We start from the raw sequence: 22,978 nt of genomic DNA, 5'->3' as shown, positions 1-22,978 counted from the left end.
ATTGAAGGCTTGATATGCTTCGTTTCTTCCCCACCAGCCTCTGCTGGGGGAGTACGAGTATATCATGTTCAGATGCTGTCCATTTGGCCGATTTCAACAACAATATACGTGATGTACATTGTATATATGGCAAAGGAGGAACGGAACCTCTTTGATATGATTATACATTTGTACTAGTATTTTCCCAACAAACTCCAAGTTTTGTTCCTGAACCTCGTGGGCACCTTGGACAGCCTGATTTGGGCCACCGCGATTTTTTAATCTTTTTTTTAAGCGACCATGTCAAGTGCCTCAAACGGGCGTCCAACAGCTCGACTTCTGGCTAGAAGCTGAGCAAAGTGGTGAAGTGAACTCGTCGCTGGGTTTTAGGTTAGCTATTGTTCCATACCTCTTTCTATGGGCATGAGTAGACATAAAAGATAGAAGTATATTTACGTCACATTCTATGGGCCACGAAGAGCTTGTAAAAGTGTAACTGTTACATGTATTTTGCAAAACGCTGCCCCCCTCCCACAGCAGCTGACCGCTGTAGGTTGATTTTTGGCCTTCGCGATGTTTTGAAGTCATAGAGTGTTTGACCATTTTTTGACAGGACATGTAGTCACGAGACATGTTGCTCATGTATACGATATCTAACCAAACTAACGTTCTTCCCTTCAGACGATGTCTACAGAAGCCACAGAAGGTGAGCCCCCCTCCCCACAAATACGTCTGTACATGCAACTAGTTACTAGGAGCAGTGTGGAGTAAGAAAAGATGGCTAAACAGGGTGGGAAGGAGTCGACTACTCTGAAGGACAAGGTGAAGCAGCTGTTCCGGCCCAAACCCAGCCGAGTGGTGACCAGCGGGATCCATGGGAAGGACACGAGGGAAGAGATCACCTGCACACCTGAACTACTCAAGGTAAGGGAAAACTTGACATTTACTTCAGGGAAAGTTGACATGTTGTCAACGTGATGTTTAACTTTGTTTGTAGTTATTTTCCACATGTTCAGGTAAACTTTAGATAACTCTAGCGGCCTACAATTAATTCTTACCCATCGTATTTAGATTCATTCCATGAGCCCCGTATAGCAGCAAGGACGTTAGACTAGAGTGAACTATTTTCTTACTTTCTCTGTTTCACACTGTTTCAACAGGAGATCGGTCCAGAGAGCCCTCTAACCAACCGTCTCAAGGCACTGCGGGAGTTTGGAGATGTGGTGGCCAGCAGACTGCTTGAAGATGTAAATATTCACATTACCTCAGGATACCAGCGAAAAAGAATTTTCAAAATATTGCCATTGTATGCATTGACATTGATTATGGACAGCAACCAATTACACAACTCAAGGCTGGTACTGCAGATTATAGCTGTTTGAAATATTTCTTGTCATAGATATTCTGTCATAACCTAATATTGATGAACCACTATCAACATGAAGACACTATAAATCTTGTGCAGTATTAATGGACCATAACCTTTGACCCTTCCCAGAATGCCGTAGAGGCCCTATGGCTGAACATCTCGGACCTGTTGGATCCGCAGGCCTCGGCTGAGGCCAGACATGTCGCCCTCCGATTTGTACAGTCACTCATCCTGGGGCAGGTGGGTGGGCACAACAGTCCTAGTTGATGTAACGTTACAGGTCCTACCCCTTTTTTTTGGCTGTATTAAAGGACCCATTTTCCACATTGTAATATTACATGTATAACAGTAACATTCTTCACATGACAAAACATTAAGAGTGTGAATCAGGGACTTTTTAGATCAATGTTCACGGTTAATTGAGTAAAAAACTACGGATGAAAAATATCTCTTAACTTGATGTGTGTTGTGACGTATGAGTGCATGAATGTGCTGCTTGCTTCTGTCCCCAGTACGACAGACTGGGCATCATGAGAGCACACTTCTTCCGTGTGGTCAGACATCATCAGGTGTTTGAGGACATCCCGGAAAGGTTAGTCCTGCTATGGGCCTGTCAGTGGTCATGTACCAATGCTATCATGTATCTGTCAATCCATATTTTTATTGTTCAGCCAGTAGAACACCCCATTGGCACAACACACAAGCTTTGCTTGAACCATGACCATGACTATGTAGTAGCTGGCTGTATTAGGACCCTCGTACATATCAAATCCCTCAATGATTCTCCATATGGTTAGTCAACCATTGCGTACTAGTATATCTGTCTACCTTTGGTTTGGCTAACATAACTTCTTGTGTGTGTAATGCAGGGCTGTCTCCAGCTTCGATTTTTTTCCATCCTCTCATTATTTTATTTTGGGAGGCCACACTGTCAATTTTCTTTGTTAAATCTGTCCTTAAAAGCTTTCATAAATACAAATTTCATCAATTTTATGTCATAAAGTTTTTTGACAGAAGGGGCTAAATTTTTGTCTGTCGTAAGAAGTATGGTTCCCTCTGTTCCATGACAGAAGATCAGGTCCTGGAGACAGCCCTAATAGATGTAGTGACACAAATTTTGTGAATCTCTGTATAATAACAACCTCCTCTACTTCAGGTTGGAGGTGTTTAAGGCCCTGAGTGACAATGGGAAGGACATTACAAACTTTGAAGAGGAGACAGGTAAGTCTATTGTCCAGTTGGAGTACACTTTTCTTTTTCTTTTTCTTGTGTTAGATTTAACCTCCAAACTAATGCTGGTTTCTTCCTTTGTCCAGGTCCCTTCCTGCTGGAGTGGATGCCTGATGCTGTCAGCTATGGGAGGTAACTGCTGTAAAATACACTTTATTTCTTTAAAGTAAAGTTATAGCTTAAACTGACACATTTGACAGTTTATTTAAAAGCAATACTCTTGTTGTCATATTCACGTATCAATACAGCTATTCAATTTAACAATTACAAACCATACTCGTGGCAGTGTCTGCATTACAGTTAATACGTACCTTCACCCTGTAGTAGTGTATACTTCAATTTGATCATTTCCCATAATGCCTCTTGTTGTTTAGAACATTTGAGTTCATGACCTTGATGGTCAATGTCATCAAGTTCAACTCCAGTTTCCTGGATGAGGAGATTGTAGCTGGCCTCGTGCGGTGAGTCTTACTGTTGTTCTTTTCTGGATTCTTCCAGCTTCATGTTTTAATTTGTTCTACTTGTTTTATAGCATAGATAAAGGAAAATACAAGTCACTTCAGCTTGGCATCTGTTGCAAAGAAATTAAAGACCAAAGTAAGAGCTGAATGTACATGCTAGTTAGAAATGTGTGCTGTTGTTCTGACGTTGTTCTGAGTTAATGTGAGTACTGACTGTGTTTATGTGTGTTACAGCCACACCTGTAATGTGTGTAACCAGGCCAACTCGGAAGAGGAAATCGAGGTAAATTGCAAAAACTGCAGATTCATAATTCTCACAAGTCACAAGAGCATTGATTCTTACCAGAAAAGCTTTACATTAAATGGGCATTCCACTCCAGAAGGAAGTGTTATTTTCTGATAGATAATATTTTTTCAGATACAAATGCACCCAACTTTTGCAACTTCTGTCACACTTTCCTGCTAACAGTAGTCAGGATAAGATTGACAAAGCAGTCAAGTGACTATCACACATTTAGGGAGATACAAAAAACGTTTGAAGACTATCTCATCTTGGGATGGGGATATTTGGGCACTTAAGTATGAGAAGTTGAAAGTAGGTTAATGTGAAATGGTAGGGCCAAAACTGCCTGTGTGTGACCAACGTTGACCACAATTTCTCACTAACGGCAGGGTCACTAAGCTAACTAAAATGGTAAAGTGACTTTCGGACATTTAGGAAGGTACAGAAAAAGTTTGAAGCCTGGCAACCCTTGGAATACAGAAATTTGGTCACTGTGTCCTGCTGTGTGACAGCTAACAGTTCCTATGTTTTTGTTCCCAGGCGTCCCTGCATGTGTTGGATGCTGTAGTGTGTGACAGCTAACAGTTCCTATGTTGTTGTTCCCAGGCATCCCTGCGTGTGTTGGATGCAGTGGTGTGTTACAGCTGTCTGCCCTCAGAGTCTCTGTACCAGTTCATCACCACACTCTGTCGAACTATCAATGTGGACAAGTTCTGCCAAACCAGCTGGAAGGTTGGTACATAACCTGTGTTGTTATTTCAGAAACTGGAAAAATATGAAGAGCACAAACAGTGGTTGAAAATGATTTTTCAAAGATTCTCAAGGATCCAAAATTTAGTCCTTTTTTCAAAGAGAAAATTGCAGGAACTGCTTTGTTATTGACTGGTTTATCTTGTTCTCAAATAAACATAACAACTAATATAACAAGGTCTGGTGAAAACCAAAGTAATAGTTTGGGTATCCTGTGAATTATTACAGAAACAAGTCTTATTTCTCTAATTGTCAAATTTCTCCTTCAGGGCTTGAATTGCCACCTGCATATGCAGGTTAGTGCAGGTTAGGTTTGGTTGTGCAGGCCTTTCTGATTGCTAACCTGTACTTCAACATGTACATTGTACATGTGCTGGGCATGTGGATTTTTGTTTGCTTTACTGACAATAACAATCTGTGATATGCCGAAAGAACATTAATGTCCAAACAATATCCATTATGATCAAGTCTTTCCTGAATTTTTTTACGGGCTATAAACCTTCAAACCTTGCAAAAAAATTGTGGGCAAGTGGCCCAATACTAGCCACCATCCTTCGATGCCAATGTCACTTACAGTACCCACAGTAAGGTATTCAGCTTACATAGGTGTTTTTCTTATACATGATGTGTCTAGTTATTATCAAACAACAGAATGTTATTGTAAAAAACAAGTTGTGCATGGCCAGAAGCAACCCCAAATTTACACAGTTCACAGTTGCAGCCTGTTGTGCATGGACATGTATAAGATTTGAGGTGGTCCATGAAAGAGAACTACACGGAAACATTGTTTATTTTATGGAAATTAATGTTGCGTGGAAAATTGCATAAAGCTGGTAAAATCGATTACATCATTGGATTCCATTAAGTCTCTTTTTCTGCCTGTACAGCTGATGAGAAACCTCCTAGGAACCCACCTGGGCCACAGCAGTATCTACACCATGTGTACTATCCTGCAGGACAGGTAACTCACATGTTCAGCAGTATCTACACCATGTGTACCATCCTACAGGACAGGTAACTCACATGTACAACAGTATCTACACCATGTGTACCATCCTACAGGACAGGTAACTCACATGTTCAGCAGTATCTACACCATGTGTACCATCCTACAGGACAGGTAACTCACATGTTCAGCCGTATCTACACCATGTGTACCATCTTACAGGACAGGTAACTCACATGTTCAGCCGTATCTACACCATGTGTACTATCCTACAAGACAGGTAACTCACATGTTCAGCAGTATCTACACCATGTGTACTATCCTACAGGACAGGTAACTCACATGTTCACTACAGGACAGGTAACTCACATGTTCAGCAGTATCTACACCATGTGTACTATCCTACAGGACAGGTAACTCGCATCAGTCACATGTGCAACGGTATCTGCACCATGTATATGTACCATCTTGCAGAACACAAATAAACATGAACCACTTAAACCTGATGTGTGGACAAAAATAAGTGTCAAAAGAATTTTGGGAATCTCCTTGGTGCTGATTAGCCATCTCTGTTAGAGTACCTTGTCCTTCTTTCCTTCTTTTGTGAACATCATTGTTGCAAACAAAATGCCTCTTTTTGTGGGTACATTAGAAAAATGTGCGTTTTTGGAGTCCTGCCACCAGCTGAATGTAAATGTTGTGTTTCTGCAGCCATAACCGCTCTGACCACCAGCTGCTGAGGGGAGCAGTGTTCTATGTTGGCATGAGCCTGTGGGGGGCGGGGAGAGTCAACTCCCTCCGTCTCACCCCCACATCCGTCCTGCCATCCTTCCTGCAGGTGGGTTGTTGTTCTTCCTACCCCTGTCATGCAGTCAACCAGCTTCAGCCTTTATATTTGTTGATCGCCAGATGGTTGCCAAATCCAAACTGGCCTAGCAGCATATTATTCACCTGACAATCTAACTCATTGCATTAATTGGCTCTGTTACCTGTTAACATTGGCTGATCTCTGAATATCATGCGATGATCGAGGGGGAACATTATTACGGACGAAAATGTCATTAAAGCTAGCAGACTTATTAGCCTGCAGTGTGATGGCATACACTACAGGATATTGACATTGTGTAAATTATTTGAATGAGTTGTTTTTCACTACAGTAATCCTAAAAGAATCAGTTCAAAATTGCCAGAAGTACATGTACCAAGTTGGAAATTCTGTGCAAGAATATTCCAGCACCTGTGATGTAACAACCTATTCCTAAAACCTCAAAATCATGAAACCTGGTAAACAGATCGCAGACAATGTCTTTTCCTTAGGCGCTGTCGTCCAACAACACCATTGTAGCATATGAAGTGGTCCTGATCATCCATCGGCTGATTAAGAAGTACGGGAAGGACCTGCAGCAGGTCACATGGGAGATCCTGACGGACATCCTGGAGGCCCTGCTCAAGTACATCCAGGTCAGGGGTCAATGTGTCATGTGCATCTAGGTCAGGGGTCAATGTGTTAAGTATATGTGTCAACTTTCAAGTGTGTCTGTGGATGTGAGTGAGTGAGCAAGTGAGTGAAAATGAGGGAGTTAGTGACTGTTCCAACCATAGCTATAACAGTACCGCAAGGCTTCCTTCCTACCACGCACAGTCAGGGATTGGAATGTACTACATGTACCTCAAGAGACTGTTGAAGCCACCACCACTGACAGCTTCTAAACTGATCTGAACAACAAGACATTTTGTGTTGGTGACCTTGCCCTTCTTGGTGACAGAATGATCAGCATGATGATAGTGGTCACTTCAAAAGGAAGAGGAAGAGGAATTAGTAACTATTGAAACTAGTTATTAACTATTAAACCTTTTGTTTGCCTGTACCAGACCTCCCCTGGAGCCAGTGAGTCCCTCCTGCTGAACTTCCATGCTGTCCTGAGTACTGTTGAGTTCCTACATGAGAACAAGTGCTTCAATGGGTCATCAGAGAGGCTCTTTGGAATCATCGAGAAATTTGCCAACAAAAGACCTGTAAGTGCTGTCATTGCTGGATAGGAGTAATTTGTGTAATTATGCATAGAAGAGCAAACAAGATATTAAAAAAGTCTGACAGTTGTCTTTATCCCCAAACATGACTGTCACATATCACTATAGCAAGGAATAAACTACTAGTAGTCTGCCTTTAAATAGCCTTTGGACTACAGATCTTGCTCAATCACTGATAATGGATGCTACCAGAAATGTCACCACTTCCAAAATTGAGTAACTGATTCTTTGCATACCTTACTACCCGGATGTCTATCTTGTCCATGTTACCTATGTTTAATAGTATGAGCTGAATTCTCTACATATCTAATAGTATCATCTAAACTCTCTACATATTCTATTCATAGCTTCAATTATCCAATTGTTATAATATTAAACAGTGAAAGATTGTGTTCTACCTCATCCCTGTTGTTCAGGAGAGTTCTGTCCTCCTCCTGGTGTCGTACCGAGCCCAGTCCATCCACCCTGCCAAGGACAGCTGGATCCTCAACCTGCAGAACCTTATGGACAAGTACTTCAGGTAGGACTGTGACTCACTCAACTTGTTAGGTTTTTATGTGGTATATATGTCCAAAAGACCTTGATAGAGTGTAACCTAGATAACCAGTTAAACTTTGCAATGACATACTGTCATGTAAGATTAATGTTGCATAGAAGTTTTGAAGATGGGCTAGAAAGTGTGTTTGAAGAATGTTGATCCGATCATGTTAAAGAAAAGGAGAAATTGTAGTGTGTGTAAAGTAAACTCTGCTTTCCGGGGCTGATTGGCTCCTCCCCCGGGTAGGACGGGCCAATAAAAAGCACAATTAAATCAGGCTCGAGAAAATGAATCTCATGTTTCCTGCATGAAGAACCACCTGTTGATTTATGTAAGAATTGCAGCAACTGTTGCAAGGCCTGTTGTAAAGTTATTATTCTAACCTAGTACTAATCACATGTTTGTCTCCCAGGTATGAGCTGCGCACCCCCATCAGAATCAAGGTGTTGGATGTTCTGTCTGCTGTGCTCAGCTCCACCAGACACCTGTATGAGGTCAGTATCTCCACCCTAGTACAGTAATGTACATTAGTACATATTTTACATACATAATGACATGTAATCTGTTAGTATATGTAATACACAGATTCAACATGTAAATGTACATGTAATACACAGATTCAACTTTGCAGAGATCTTTGATAAGATCTGTTGCTTGAGAATGCTTGTATACCTTGAGAAAGCTTGTATACCTAAGTGTTTGGTTTCAACTTATCCTGTTCACAAACAACCAACAGCTACATCAACTAGCACAAGCAAAATTCTAGCTCCTTTTCTTTTCTTTTTTTCTCTTTTTTTCTTTTGTTCTGTTTTCTTTAGCCAGTGTAGCCCAACTGAGTGATACCACACTGCTTTACAGTGGGGCCCTGGAGAACACATGTGGCATCAACACATACATAATGTCATACAAATATATACACAAAAAAGACCATTATCCATATTCATAATGCAGTCTGGTCTCAAGTTTAGGTCAGAAGTCAGCTCTAAGTTTCATCCATCTAAGCCATGCTGTTACTGCTTCCTCCCCAGGAGAACCTGATTGAGGGTGTGGTGATCCCCCAGCTGGGTCAGATCGCGGATGACCCTGATGTGGAAGTACGGAACGTTGCCGTGCAGCTGCTGATGGACCTGGCACAGACATGTAACACTGAGAGATGCCTGGATATACTCGCCATCATAGAGAAGGTACAGTACTGTCATGGGTTTAAAAACTGCATGACATTCTATATTGTATTCTGTTGAGTAACCAAGAAAGTACATCAACATGTACTCAAAAGTTTGTATTAGGATTGACCATCATGATAACCATACATCTTGCACCAGACACTTGCGACAGTCATATTTAGGTAACCTTCATGGCTCCAAATGGCAGCTTGCTCCAAACCCTTTCGATTCAGCCCGCCTATTGTAAGATCCTCGCAATTCAGCCCCTTGCTGCCAAGAGAGAGTAGTCAGCCCACCCAATACCAATACCAATCTGTCATTGATGCCTCATTGGGGATATTGCTCATTACAGTATACAATGTCATGTAGATGTAACTATAGAGATCTCTAGTGTTACCCAGCTGTTCTGTTACTTGCTTGCCAATTAGGATATGCTGTCTGGTACACATTTACTCCACCTCATTTAAGCTGACCAATGACAATTTTTGGCAAGGTTTAAAGAACAAAAGTAGCATTAAGTCTTCTTGATAACAAGATTTCCGTATGCCTTGATGTCCATGTGAGGATCAAAAGTCAAAGTCAAAGTTCCTTCCCGCGCCTGATAGCGCATAGGGCGGCACCCATCTCCTTTTCAGTAGCCCTGGGCCACACAACGCAATCACTACAGCAGGGGGCTAGTCCACTGGTAGTGGTGTGTGTTCAACTTCCATATTCTTTCCCGAATGCTGAGTTCTAAGCAGGGAAAGCAGTATGTACCATTTTTAAAGTCTTTGGTATGACTCGGCCGGGGATGGAACTCACAGCCAACTGAATGCAAGGCAAACACTCTACCCACTTGTCCATTGCACCGGTTGTGAGGATACTTGCAATAATATGAATTGTTGGTTATCAAGGACTGTTGTCTGTTGTGTACTTCCAGGTAATTTCCCGTCCAATGGACACCAAGAAACCGCTGCCCACCACCCCTGAGGGAGCACCTGAAGCCAAACCTGCAGCTGTGGACGACTCGCAGCTGGCTGACATCCAGACAGCTGTGCGTGGGCTCATCGAGCTGTTTCAGGTGTGTCCGCCTGGAGACTGGGCTTATCAGTTATGATTATCTACTCACAGGACTGACGTCTGTAGCTATATCCTTGGCTTCCTTCTGGAGTTAGATATATCCGTCCTGGGAAATGTTTTCATTCCTGTCTTGTTATTTTTAGAAGCTGTCTGATTTGGAAATGTTTCTCCAGCTTATGTAGTAATGCACAAATTTCTTAAGGATTCCATATGTTTGCCTTGCATTAACTCTCAAGCCATCTAAATGTTCGGTCTCGATTTTAGTCTTAAGATGAAAGCCTTGTTCAGTACAGTATTCCATGGTTTGGGCCCAGAATAGTGTAATGTGAACTTTGGCCATACTCAGGAGTTGGTCATAGCCATTTATTTATATCTAATTTTGTGGATCATATAATATGGTAGCACTGTCTTTTCAAAGGCCTTTTATTTTATAATGTCCTGTCCAGTCAATTGGATTTTAGTATTCTTTTAGTCTGATAGAAGAAGAGCAGGTTCCCTGAAGTTCACCTTAAAGACACTGGTTAATATTGAACCATGTTTATGGGTAAATGACCCAATAGATATAGTATATGACAAAATATACTTGTGCTGGTGGTCAAACTTTGTTTTTGTTCCAACGTAAGTTAGATAGAATTCTATTCAGGTCAGGAATCATTCAAGCATTACAATGAGTGTGAATATGAAAGAATGAACAGATTTTACCATGTCCGTTTTCCCTGTCCCACAGACAAAGCTGTACAGGCTGCCGTCAGCCCATGCCTGCCAGGTGTACTACATGCTGATAGGCCACGTCCAGTCTCACTACCAGCACCACTACACGGCACACACCGCCTGTCAGATCAGACTGGAGGTACGGGGAACAACTCTGTAGTACAATTCATTCAGGATAGCAAAGAGAATGTCTTTGATTTTAATGAAGTTACCAAAAGTGGAGCCATATAAAAAGTTGTGTTCCTGTGTTAAGTTCTACTCACCTTACTGAAATTGTGAAACTTTCTGGTGGTCATTTGTTTTTGCAGTTTTTGTGGTGAGCTCCCCGCTGCAAATACATGAAATTGCAAATATGACTTCCTTGTATGACAACTGTATTGCAGAATACAAAATTGTTTCAACCACAAATTTAAAACATTTTTCCTCCTACTGGGAAATAAAACCAGCGCAAAACTAAATGAATTTACAGTAATCAAGCATATGAGACTTATGTGATTACAATGCCATTTGTATCTGTCATCAATACATTTGTTGTTTTTTTCACAATATCATAAGAGTCAAGATATATTCATTAAACTTAACAAAAACATGTGAAAACTTTTCCTGAAACACTGGTGTTTGCTGATTTGTTTTGGTTGTTTTTTCAGGTGTTCACCTGTCTGTTGCACCTGCGGGCCGACCCCCTCCACAGACTGGGTCTGCCAGATAAGGACGGCAACTACAAGTTCACAGCTTACATCACCTGTGATATGAAGTACCTGTTCATCTCACTGTCATAGTCACCTTTATGTTTAGTACCACCATGGTGCAACAGATTAAGTGCTTGCAACTGCTACACTCTGAACTTAACATGTTTAAATGAATTGTTCCAGCCAAGCTGAGAAACCCTTTAGCTTTTAACACTCATAAAAAAGGACAAAGGCTGTTTAAGGACAAGAGCTGGTTTCTTTTACAGTTAAACAAAGCATGCCATTCATTGGATTTGGGCAAGTGTTTTTCTCTCGTAAAAATCAAACTCGAATTTGAAACTGACTGATAGTCAAAAATCTAATGGCAGTATTGTATTACAGTATTACAGTTAGTGAAAAGTTAAAAATGTTGAGTTATAACTTATGCACAGCTAGTTCAACAATGTCGTACCTACAATGTATAAATAACTCCAACTCTCCCCTCCCCACAGGGACTCGGGCAGTGGTAGAAGCTCACGGGCCACCTCCCCTCCAACATCACATAAGGCCAAGTCCCCCACCCCAGGGTATACTCTCAAGATGTCCAGCCTGCCTTTCTGCAAGGCTGTCTCTGCCGTCCTGAAATGTCTTGGCAATGTAAGTATGCCATAAGGAGACAAGTGATACATGAACTGTATGTATATTTCCTGTAGGCATATATACAATGTAAATTGTGTTGTTGAGTCAAGCCATAGCAATATGACATTACCTTAAGGTTGTTAATAAATCTGTCTCCAATATCAGTATCTTGCTCCTACATCTCTTTTAAGTTTAGAGGGTGGGATTTTGAAATAACTGACTGATTTTGGAAGATGCACTTATCCATGAAAGAGTGGTCAAAGATCCTTTCTGTTAGCTTTTAGTCATCTTATATCATGCATTCATACTTAAAGTGCTTAAAGATTAAAATGAATTTCAGCATCTACAGCATGTTTTATCTGTGTTCTCTAGGAGACAGAGTGGGAAGTGTTAAAGCTGGTTCTACAGAAACTGACAGAGGCTCTACAGAACAAAGCCCTGATCCTGTCTGGACATGTCTCTAATGTGGAGGAACTCTGCTCCAAACTCTGCACAATGGTAGGTGTGCTCAACACATCCAAGTGCTCACAGTAATTATATATATATAACAGCTACAATTCTGTTTTATTATGCAGATTTTATGCAACCAAACTTTTCTCTTTCACTGTTTAATGCAATTTTTTCTAACATATCATATTCATTCTTTGCTAGATTACACAATGATACTGTAAAATACAGTATTTGCTTGTGTACTTTCTGTACAACTAATACTTTACATCCCTCTCTCAGATTGCACTCCTTTCCAGACAATGTCTGCAGGTCTGTCCTTGACTTGTCTGTTCTAATGATACATGTACATGTATGTCCTACTACTGATATGTTGAAGCTAGTCTTGATATTTACTATGAATTATGCACATTGTAGTCAGTTATTCAGTGTATTAATGTTATGTCTGTGTTTATGTGTGGGTCATATTGGAAGCAACAGTTGCCTGTGATTCAGCTGTATTGTATTGTTTTCAATCTGAATAAAGTCAAAGTTTAATGGAATCCATAAGCATGTTGCTGAAAAGCAAATGTTGAGTAAATACTATAACCCATTCAACAATATGAAAGCAAAGTGTATTTTTCTTAAATGTTGGTATATTTTGCCGCTAAGACGTTTTTGAAATTTCATCACACTTTCGCTTCTATATTTTACTACAAACATTAGATTTTAGACCTTTTCACACAACCCTGTTGACCTCACTTGTCTGTGAATTCTACATCTTTACATCTACATGTACACGACTCTGTATAAACTTTCTGTACTTGTCAGGTCGGACAGCGAACCATCCTGGAGAAACTACAGCACACGCCTAAGGAATTTCCCCGCTCGGAGTTCCAGTCTCACATGTACCCCGTCCTGACGGCTCTGGCCACCTACCACGCACACCTGGACCAGGCTAGGCAGGTGAGTTATATGGGTGGTGAAAATTATACCTTATTGTTTCATTTGACATCAATGATATACATGATTGTACATATATTGTATTTGATGTCAATCCTACTGGTTGACATTGATTGGGAAATTTTAGATAGTTTAAGTGTTTATTTTAGTAATTTTTCTAATGCACATGTACAAGCAGAGAAGAAATGGAAGGGGATGATGAAAAAAACATAATGTTAGCATTGATAGGAAACAACAGTAAGAGTGTAAGGCATATCTGCCCATATCTTCTAATTGATACCACTTGTGTTTGAAGACCAAGCTTGTTGATATTTAAAGGGATCAGGTCCTGTTTCTTATATTCACATATTAAGCTCATATGTTCCTCTTTGATAGAGAGGAAATTGTTTAAGTGGATAAAAGTCTTACAAACATCAAAGCACCAAAAACACTGCATACTCCAGGGACAATGATTCCACCAGAGATAGGTTTGCCCTTGACGCTGGCCCTCACACCCTCCAGACACCGTGCACCATGTGGCCCTGGGAGTGATCCATGTCCTCCTGGTCTGCTGGAATTCCTGTGGGAACACAAAACTAGGGACAAGGACGCACCTCACGTTTCTCCCACAGCCTTGAACTTGGGGGTCAGGACAAGCCGTTTTCTATAAATACACTTTTAACCAGTCTGGAAAACATACATCCTAATCCTCACTACAGTGTGAGTTTCCTTCAGTAGTTGAACTTTTACATACACAGGTCGTGTGGCCTGTACATGACATTGTGGCCTTAGTCTAGCAAGGTACATCAAGGAATGTACCAGGAATGTACAACTGAGTGAGTGAATTTATCAAGGCCCAGTGCCAAACCATTCCTCTTCTGTAGCTTCTGTTTTTGTCTTCTGTATGACATGAAAATTGATGACCAGATTGTACATGTAGTTGGAGGTGATACAGTTCATCTGGCAGTCACTGTTTCTTTAGATTTGCACTGTTGTCCTTTTCAACTCAAACAAAGCAGACATTAGTTGTTAGATTGTGACAGTTGTGTCGAACTCAAATTGAAATGTCAAGAGAGAATCTGTTTAATCCTCCACCTAGGCTTGGCAGCTGGAACTTCCGCTCCCTCCCACTCCTTCCTGGGCACCTGCTGGTTCAGACCGCAGAACACTTCTAACCCTGACAAACTTGTGTCATTCAGTTACTACCAAGAGTGAAGTTTCACAGGGGTTCACATCTGTGTCCAATGCCACACACACACACAGTGCAGTGCCTTAAGAAATCAAATGACATCCTGTCACAGTTATACAGTGTATGTACGTGTAAATCTATGCTATGTCACTGGTAATGGCTTGTGGGAATAGCCAGGCACACTTCAAAGACACAGCCCAGGGCTGTAGAAAGAGATTTCTCTGTACAAGTCTCAAAAGTTCTGACTCCTAGCAGTTCCAGAGATCATCATTATAACAGTCTCCTGGCACAGCATATACACTGTCCAATTTCCATTTGAATCAGGTTCTCCCCTATGGTTTGGAAGAGTCTACCTGGAAAACCTGAGGTTTCAAGACAGCCATGTATGGACATGTACACGTATTAAGTAAATCATGTCCTCCAGACCTGTTGCAACTTCATAGTTTCCTGTTGACTTACTGCTTGACTGATATGAGTCCCAGTTGCAAGAGAAATCACTCCCAGAGCCAACACTAACTTCATTCTGACATACGATGTAGTAAAGATTATGTGCCTGTTGTACCTTAAGGTATGAAATAGGACATCTGGAGTGTGTGAAAATTTCAGCATTGACCAAACCTGGCATTGCATCAGATGCCAGCTGACAATGTTAGAGAAATGCCCTGTCCTGTGGCGTATTCTGTTTGCCCATTTCCTGTTACATGTGCATATACATAGATTTGTACTTAACCATCAGACTCTTAAACTTGACCTTCTCCTTGCTGACGTACATGTACTGTGTGTTGTACCATGGTGAATGACCTTGCCAACAACAGGGAGGTTAATCTAAGTCTGACATTTAGAGGGCAAAAATGTGCAAAATATGAAAATAAGGGCTGGAAAACAAACTGTACATGTGCTGTAGTCATTATTGTCAGATTAGATTCTTTGAAAATAAATCTAAGATGAATGTTTGAGCTAAAAGCCAGAGCCAGTTCTAGTAACTGGTATTTGAGTGCCATTTTATTCTGAAGGACACTGTTGGCACTGTGCAGCACAGAACTCTAGATCTAAACCTTCACCTAACTATTGACATCTTGTATAGAAAGCTAGTCCAGAAGTCAATTTGTGCCTTTACCAATGATAAAAGAAGAAAGACAGAGATTTAAGACTACAAAGGTTTCATTTGAACCAATATGTTCAGTTTTTAGGATCATCATAATTCAATACTCAAACAACATTACTACATGTGATATAGCTTAAATCAAGTGACTACATGGAATTTTACTATACACTCGTCTTTGGCTTGTTTGCATCTGATGGCCCTTTATTGAAGTACACAGCTGCTCTTCCCCTTAAAAAAGTCCTAAGGTTTTTGTATCAAGACATATTGTACATTTTACGTGATACTTTATTCGATGATAAAGATAAACTCCTGAAGCTTTCTATGGAGTAAAACCACTGAGTCAACAAAAGCAATACCCTCTATTGCAGTAGACTGTATGGGCATTTTTGTCTGCAAAAAGTTGGTGGAATGATTTCTAATTTCAGTTTTGTCACCATGTTTGTCTTTTTTGTTTTCAACATTTTTTTCATTCTCCTGTCAGATTTGGACCCAAGAGAATATCATCCATCAAATGTACCTGTCCAAAGATGAGAAAGAGTAAAGCAGTGCTTTTATTGACTGCCATTTTTAACAGGAAGATAAAGTTCCTCACAGCTTATATATGAAGAACCTGTCTGTCAAATCATCTCTACTTACAGTAACTGTAGGTTTAAACAGATGACTTGTACTGATGCCATGAAAAGTGACCAGCTGGCAGCTGTGGTTGACCTTCAGCACCAGTGAACATACAGTCATTAGTACTTGTCAACATCTGCTTCACCATCCCAGTCTGACACTGTCAAGGGCACCTTAACCATCTCACCAGTCACGCATGTGAGCTCACACTGGAGGATGCACCAATTATGCCAGGGTCACATTTCAAAACCAGTACTAGCCTTGCGATTGGCAGGAACAAATAGTACCAATGTAGGGTATAAAAGACAATAAAACACACAAAACATTTTTAAAAAAACATGTGCATGTAATAATGATTTATGTGTATATTTCTTCATTATACACTTTTGCTATTTTTGTTCCCCTCAAACAGCCGTGCCAGGCATGTTCAGAAGGGTGACTCTTGTGTTAGTACTGCTTATCACAGTATGTCCCAGCAGGGTTTATGAACTACTAGTAAGTCTAGCCAGAGATTGTTCTTTTTAATTCAAGTGAGCTCTGCTGTTGCTGTTCGATAATAAATCATAAAAGACTTGTCAGACTTTCAGTAGTAGTTTGTCACAGCATTCTTGGAAATGGCATATTTGTTTGTCTTGAGAAGACTTTCACTCCTAAGGATAAACAAATGATTGTCATTGAAATGACAGTAAATTTTTGTACATGGGAACTGATTGGGAAAAACTACACATTTCCCTTAAACTCAAACAGTATACAGTAATCTTGAATGTACATGGCATAGATACAAGTATTTCCAGACTTGCAACATACAGACTATCTTTACTTACAAATGTAACATGCATTGGCATAATACCGGTCATAAGCCTTATACCGGTCGATTAAAAATAATGGAACTTAAAGAGATCTACACATGCAACAATAGTTATTTCCGAGGTATGCACACTTCAAACATCTAGGTGTCCAATACATAATTTACAAAGCATCGATAACAATGCATTCGAAGACAACAAGGCCAAAAGTTTTCAGGTCATTTTCGGGGCAGGCGAGCTCGTCGTGGGACAAACACACTGTCACGTTCATCGCCAGATTTGTAGATAATAATCACATGTGCTCACGGCACAAGACGAGCATGATTCAACAGCAATCTTGAATTTCTTTTGGTGACCTACAACTCGTGTAAAAGTGTGAGGAACCGTTGCATTATCGCCCGGATCTACTGCTGAATGGGTCAAATTGAACGTACGCCGCCATTTTCCCGCCATTTTTAATGCTACGGCCAGCAGTAAAGTTTTACGTCATAGCGGTTGTGACGGACCAAAATTAAATGATAATTCTTGTCAGTATACGCCCATTTTCTCATGACTTTTTGTATGCTCATGCAGATTTTTGTTTTGTGCAACTACTAACAGGAAAGAAAGGAACAACAGAGGATGTATAAAGGTACATAGCGGCAGTTAATTGTGCCGTGTTTCGTTTGGCCGGTATAGTGCACCCCCTTCCAACCACGCGCCCGTTCTCCGTGCAATTCCGCGGTGTGTTCCAATTACGATATTATGTTTTTAGCAGGACCAGAGAGACAAAATAATTTACACAGAAGAAGTGGCAAAGGTAAGCTGTAACAGCAACATGTAACTGGAGAAAATGATGCGTTGATCATTTGCCAAATTAGCATTGCTTGAGAAATTGCAGTAAACCGACCGGTATTATGCCAATGGATGTTACTGCAATGAAAATATTGCTTTGAATAGAACTGCCTTGATTAGATATAGAATGTAGAATGTCCTTCCATGCCTGTAGAAAAATGACCCCTTGGACATTGTAGCATTTACTTGTGTATCAAAGTCGCGACACATGTTTCTACTGTAGAACTACTAAAAGCACCATCATTGGTCAGAGAAGAGCAGGTATCCTGAGAAGGTAGAGTACCTGCCAGTTTTACTGGGGTTGTAGATGGCCCGCTGTCGCCTCAGTCTCAGCCATATCTCATGTCCCCTCAGCACATGGAGAATCGCTGTGTTACTGGCTATGTCATATGCCGGTCCATAGAAGGCTGCCATGACTTGGCTTTCATGATTTTTCATCAAGTCCACGAAGGTTGTTGCAGCCTTGTTGGTACTCATCAGGTGGAAGTGGAAGAGGTAGTGACCATCGACTGGTGCTCTGAATACTCCGGTTTTGTTGTTGTAAAATCCGCCTGAGTTGCTGAGGATCATGTCAAAGGGAACAGGTTCGTCAGTGATGAAAGGTCCGTAGCTTTCTGTCCTGACGGCAGAAAACGCTACCTTCAAGCGAGCCTGGATCAGAGTTTGGTCCCCTGAAAGGTATGCGGCAGCCTCCGACACGCTCCCAGGCTGTCCAGCGTCCCCGGGTAGGCCCGGCACTCCTCGCCTGCCTGGTCTCCCCCTAATCCCAGGACGACCCTGCCTGCCTGCCAGGCCAGGATCCCCCTTTTCCCCTTTGTAGCCTCTGTATCCCTGATTGCCTTTCGGTCCCATTGGTCCAGGATAACCGTTCACCCCATTGTAGCCTGGTTTCCCGGGGATACCTGGCGGTCCTGGCTTGCCGTCCCGGCCAGGTGGACCTGTGCCGTCCGTGAGACTACAGACACAGGGCTCACATACGCCTGCTGTAGAGTCTGGGGGCTGTCCTGAAGAATAGATGGTAGTGGCACCTTTCCTCTCTGGCACTGTATCAATTTCCTGGTCAACATCTATGTAAAAAATACCTTTCGTATTCTCGGGTTTTTCGCTTGCATAGATGTCTTGACATTGGGAATCCTGAACAGCAAACAGTGTCAGTACCAGTAATATAGTGTACATTTTGGAAGTGTTACAGTGTCCGCTAGTCATCATGGAAAACATCTGCTGGAAAGCTTTCTTAAAAGGCTTTTTCGTTGTTTCTCCTTCTTGGAAGTTTGCCCACTTTTCCTGCACCTGTGCTTTGGTCTCTGTAGCTAGTCTGAAGCTTAAGCTGCAGGTATTCATAGGAAACACAGCAGCTCTCAGCTTGTTGTCCACTCAAATTGATTCTTGTTGTCAGGCGTGGCAAGGCCAGAAGCACAAGAAATCCTGGCTTACCTCCTCATTCAAGTCCAGAGATTCAGTCAAGCATGGTATTACATGTATACCGGACTCTCCCACGACTTGCCCACACCATACAATCACCTTGAAAGGGCAGCTGGATAGCAGCCACTGTTTAGCTGCTTATGCTTGGTTTAGACTCCATGAGATGACCTTTTCTTTACCCAACTGTCAGGATGTCTGTTCCCCTCAGCATTCCTTTGAACCTACAACACAACAGACATGTCGAGTATTAGTGCAAATCCACATAACGTAGTAACAGCAGAAATCCCTGGCAACCAAACCAAACATTGCAAGTAAGGGCTAGAGGTTGAAAGCCATTTTTCAGACTTCACCTTGACGTTCAAGGACACCATCGGGATAATAGATGGCCTATTGGATGGCCTACGGTATGTTTCAAGATGTCATTGGATGCACATGAAAGCCTCACCTCAGCTAATATTTGAAAGTGCATCTCTCATTCAGTCTGTTCTTTCTAAAAATCTTCTTGTAGGAAAGTGTTATGAGGATGCATTTGAGAGACTACTTCTTGCAGTATTTGAAAAAAAAGATATGCAGCTCTTCAGCTCATTTTTTTACATCAGACATTATATAGAAACTTTGATACACTCCCTAGTGGGATTCAATCCTAAGCCCTTGTGATGAAAGCTAAAAAATACCACCACTGTTCCTCCCATCTCATCACACCAACACCACATGGTATGAATTGAGAATTCCAAGGATGTCTGCTACAATGTAGCAGTGACTCGTGTTTCATATATGGTGATTATAGATCCAAGCATAGGTATCGTAATGATTCTTTGAGCATTCAACAAAATACTTGAATTTTAATGCTTTGTTTCTTTTTGTCAATTTAACAATTCATTGTACAACTTGGATTTCTGCAGCTATAATTAAGAAATACTGGCCACACAGTGAGTGGCCCATATTCAGTCAAAGTCCTTCCTGCGCCTGATGGCACATAGGATGGTGCCTATCTCTGTTTCAGTAGCCCTGGGCCACACAACTTTGTGCAATCACTACTGGCTTGTCTACTTGTAGTGTTATATGTTCAACTTCCATACTCTTTCCTGAATGCTGAGTTCTAAGCAAAGAAAGCAGCATGTACCATTTTTAAATTCTTTGGTATGACTTGGCCGGGGATCGAACTCATGACCTACCGAATGCAAGGCAAAGACTCTACCCACTCGGCCATTGCACCAGCCATGGCCCATACATCACCTAACTCTAAAAACAAACTGATGTCATGCTTCATGAAAATCCCCATTGATAAGACAAATGGCAATTGAGTTACTGTAATGCCCAACAGTGTGCTTACCTTGATACAATTAGTTTTGATAGAAAACAAGTTCACCCCCACGAGATACTGGTAGAGTCCCAGAGATGCCTGGTAACGACTGACCTTTGTCAGATGTGAGGATGTGGAGGAAATGTTGGGCAAGCAAAACCATCTGTCAGGATGTACGTGTATACGTTTCCATGGCAACTGCACCTTTTATATCGGAAACAGTAGCTGAGATTCTGACCTGAGGAATACCACAGGTGACTGGAAGTCTGCCTCTCATTTATCTTTAAAATGTCAAATGCTCTCAGGAACGTAATGACGCTTTCAAACCTTCTGCAAATGACCTTTACTTGTATGCAGTACTACCGGTAGTAGTGACATTAATAACGTATCTTTCAGAAAGCAGTACAGTGGGTAACACCAAAGGTAATGTGATGAATTAGATGAATGAAAGTACACTGTAGATACAACATTTTACAAGCATTTTTCCATTCAGGTACCAGTAAATCTCATGCTTTTGATTGTTGAACACCTGGCATTGAATTTCTTCAGATCCATATTTTATGCAGTGAACCTATATTAATATGCTTATTGCTATGATATAGCAAAATGAACACAGTGGTGTAAAGCTCAACCTTTCCAAGGATCCAGGTTTGAAATTAAGATACTGTACTGTAAATGCAGAAACTTTCTCATTGGTTTAATGTTCGCTTTTTTTGCGGTGGCTGCTTCACCACGAACTTAAAACCACTGCAAACATTTTTCCATAGCAGTAAGAGACTACAGCGCATAGTGCTACCACAAACTTAAAGCCACCGCAAAATTAAATCCCCACGAACTTAAATGCATTTACAGTAATAAAAGTCCAGTCCAAGAATTGAGACCAATGTAGAATGTTCTATTGTTAATGTGACAGAAGGCTCCTGAGTGAATAATGGAGAGCAGGTGGGGCAGTGCTAAGTATCAGGCATTCTAATGTCCATGGGCATTGCATGCTTGGCCCATAGCTGTTTTAAAATTATCCAAGGGACACTCAAAGGCCACAACACTGAGTGAAAAGTTATGAGATCTATGTATAGATGACGAAACACTATACCTCGTCACCAATTGTAGTTTCATTCCATGCACACTAATGTGGAAGTTTCAAGTGTGAACTAGACAAATTTAAGATGCTCAGTCTATAAATCTGACAAAATGCTTGAAACAAGAAATCATGCCCTTAGATGTGAAGTAAAATTTGTTAGATGGCCTATAGGTCTCAAGTCTGAAGACTTGTTTCTTAAAACTGGCTGTTGCACTCTTGGCCAACATACATTTAGCACTTTGAATGAAAGGTCATTGAATATTAGCATTTCAAATGTTAGATTTCAACTTCCATTTCTATGTCAAAGGTTTTTCTTTTCATTTGAGTTTAAGCATTTTCAGTAATACTAGGAGTCACATACCTTAGAAAGAGCACACTTCCAATTCCACCAAGAAACACCATGGGCAAATCCTCTATGGATGAATGCCTCTCCCCTAGTAAGTAGAAAGTACAGAAAAGGTGATCCTTCTGGTATTCACTGCTGGTACAATCTGACTCCTGCTCTAGGAAATGGGCTGCCCTTGTGTCTCTGGCGCTGAGGGCTGCTACATTCCAAACTTGACCTATGATGCTGGTCACTGCTGGGTGTGATTGTTCGCTGCACTAACTGCTCTCCGGGCACCACGCGCCGGTGCTATATACCCCATCCACACGCCTACTGCCCAGTACCCTAACTTGGGTGCTTTGATAGGGTAGACCTGTTGAGCGATGGCTAACTGCAGGCCCTGCCCACATCTCCTGTGGGTGGTGACAACATCAGCGGTTGCCAGGCAACAAAGCAGAGTCGGAGGTTACCAGCCCTGACGTGGGCTAAGCTGTACTGAAGCGGCCAAGTACAAACTTGTTCATACCTCCTGGTCTTATGCCTGGTCTTATCACTTTGTTCCGGATCATGCAAGAACAACCTACTGGGAAATGTGGGGCTTTACAAGTCAGATGAATTAGATAACATAATACTACGGGGATTTTTAGGGTGTACCCTGGTGTGACTGTTAACTTGTTTTTCTTCTCTAAGTATTGCCACAAGATAAGCCTTAGTTTTGGCAATTGATAGAATCAAAAGACAGCTGGTAAGGGACAGAAAACCGGATAAAACTGGTAATGGCCAACCATGAATTAACGAGGATTAGGGCTTGGTATCCAAGGTGTCCTGTTTCCAAAGGCACCTTGTTGTGGAGGACAGGACCAGTAGCTCAGGCTGTCTGTCTGGGACATGCCAGGGTTTATCACCCCTGAAGGCAGACTGACTTAGGCAAACAAATCCTGGCTACTGTGCTTGTTTGGATAACAGGGGAAGTCACACCGGCAAGTTCATGGTCATGACAGCAGCACACAATGATCTTAGCTAGGCTCTGTATTTGCTATGATAGGAGATAGTTACTATGCATTGGTGTATCAGTCCAATCAATTTTTATCATTATGGTAAAA

General features: G+C 41.4%; 2 protein-coding genes across 2 annotated transcripts in view; one reads left to right on the top strand and one right to left on the bottom strand.

The window, feature by feature from the left end:
- The window catches only part of LOC118428499 (tuberin-like), a 46,429-nt gene that overhangs the window by 6,861 nt on the left and 16,590 nt on the right, over positions 1 to 22,978 (top strand). Inside the window, exons 2-25 of the mRNA XM_035838584.1 lie at positions 310 to 369; positions 661 to 903; positions 1,140 to 1,226; positions 1,478 to 1,588; positions 1,861 to 1,940; positions 2,505 to 2,569; positions 2,665 to 2,710; positions 2,953 to 3,039; positions 3,274 to 3,322; positions 3,929 to 4,054; positions 4,960 to 5,033; positions 5,730 to 5,856; positions 6,336 to 6,479; positions 6,891 to 7,034; positions 7,466 to 7,569; positions 8,000 to 8,081; positions 8,616 to 8,771; positions 9,670 to 9,810; positions 10,537 to 10,659; positions 11,168 to 11,274; positions 11,701 to 11,845; positions 12,200 to 12,325; positions 12,557 to 12,586; positions 13,085 to 13,219. Of these exons, the coding sequence (XP_035694477.1) occupies positions 757 to 903; positions 1,140 to 1,226; positions 1,478 to 1,588; positions 1,861 to 1,940; positions 2,505 to 2,569; positions 2,665 to 2,710; positions 2,953 to 3,039; positions 3,274 to 3,322; positions 3,929 to 4,054; positions 4,960 to 5,033; positions 5,730 to 5,856; positions 6,336 to 6,479; positions 6,891 to 7,034; positions 7,466 to 7,569; positions 8,000 to 8,081; positions 8,616 to 8,771; positions 9,670 to 9,810; positions 10,537 to 10,659; positions 11,168 to 11,274; positions 11,701 to 11,845; positions 12,200 to 12,325; positions 12,557 to 12,586; positions 13,085 to 13,219 (2,436 nt within the window). The 5' untranslated portion in view covers positions 310 to 369; positions 661 to 756. The remainder of the gene's footprint in view (positions 1 to 309; positions 370 to 660; positions 904 to 1,139; positions 1,227 to 1,477; positions 1,589 to 1,860; positions 1,941 to 2,504; positions 2,570 to 2,664; positions 2,711 to 2,952; positions 3,040 to 3,273; positions 3,323 to 3,928; positions 4,055 to 4,959; positions 5,034 to 5,729; positions 5,857 to 6,335; positions 6,480 to 6,890; positions 7,035 to 7,465; positions 7,570 to 7,999; positions 8,082 to 8,615; positions 8,772 to 9,669; positions 9,811 to 10,536; positions 10,660 to 11,167; positions 11,275 to 11,700; positions 11,846 to 12,199; positions 12,326 to 12,556; positions 12,587 to 13,084; positions 13,220 to 22,978) is intronic.
- On the bottom strand, positions 17,827 to 22,871 carry LOC118428969 (complement C1q subcomponent subunit B-like). The gene is made up of 2 exons (XM_035839296.1): positions 21,912 to 22,871; positions 17,827 to 19,387 (listed from the first exon to the last, which is right to left on the bottom strand). Exon 2 carries the CDS (start codon positions 19,083 to 19,085, stop codon positions 17,985 to 17,987), a length of 1,101 nt encoding a protein of 366 aa, XP_035695189.1. The 5' UTR covers positions 19,086 to 19,387; positions 21,912 to 22,871; the 3' UTR covers positions 17,827 to 17,984.

The sequence above is a fragment of the Branchiostoma floridae genome, chromosome 13 (assembly GCF_000003815.2).
Source record: "Branchiostoma floridae strain S238N-H82 chromosome 13, Bfl_VNyyK, whole genome shotgun sequence".
NCBI classification, from domain to species: Eukaryota; Metazoa; Chordata; class Leptocardii; order Amphioxiformes; family Branchiostomatidae; genus Branchiostoma; species Branchiostoma floridae.
This window is presented reverse-complemented; position numbering and strand designations above follow the sequence as displayed.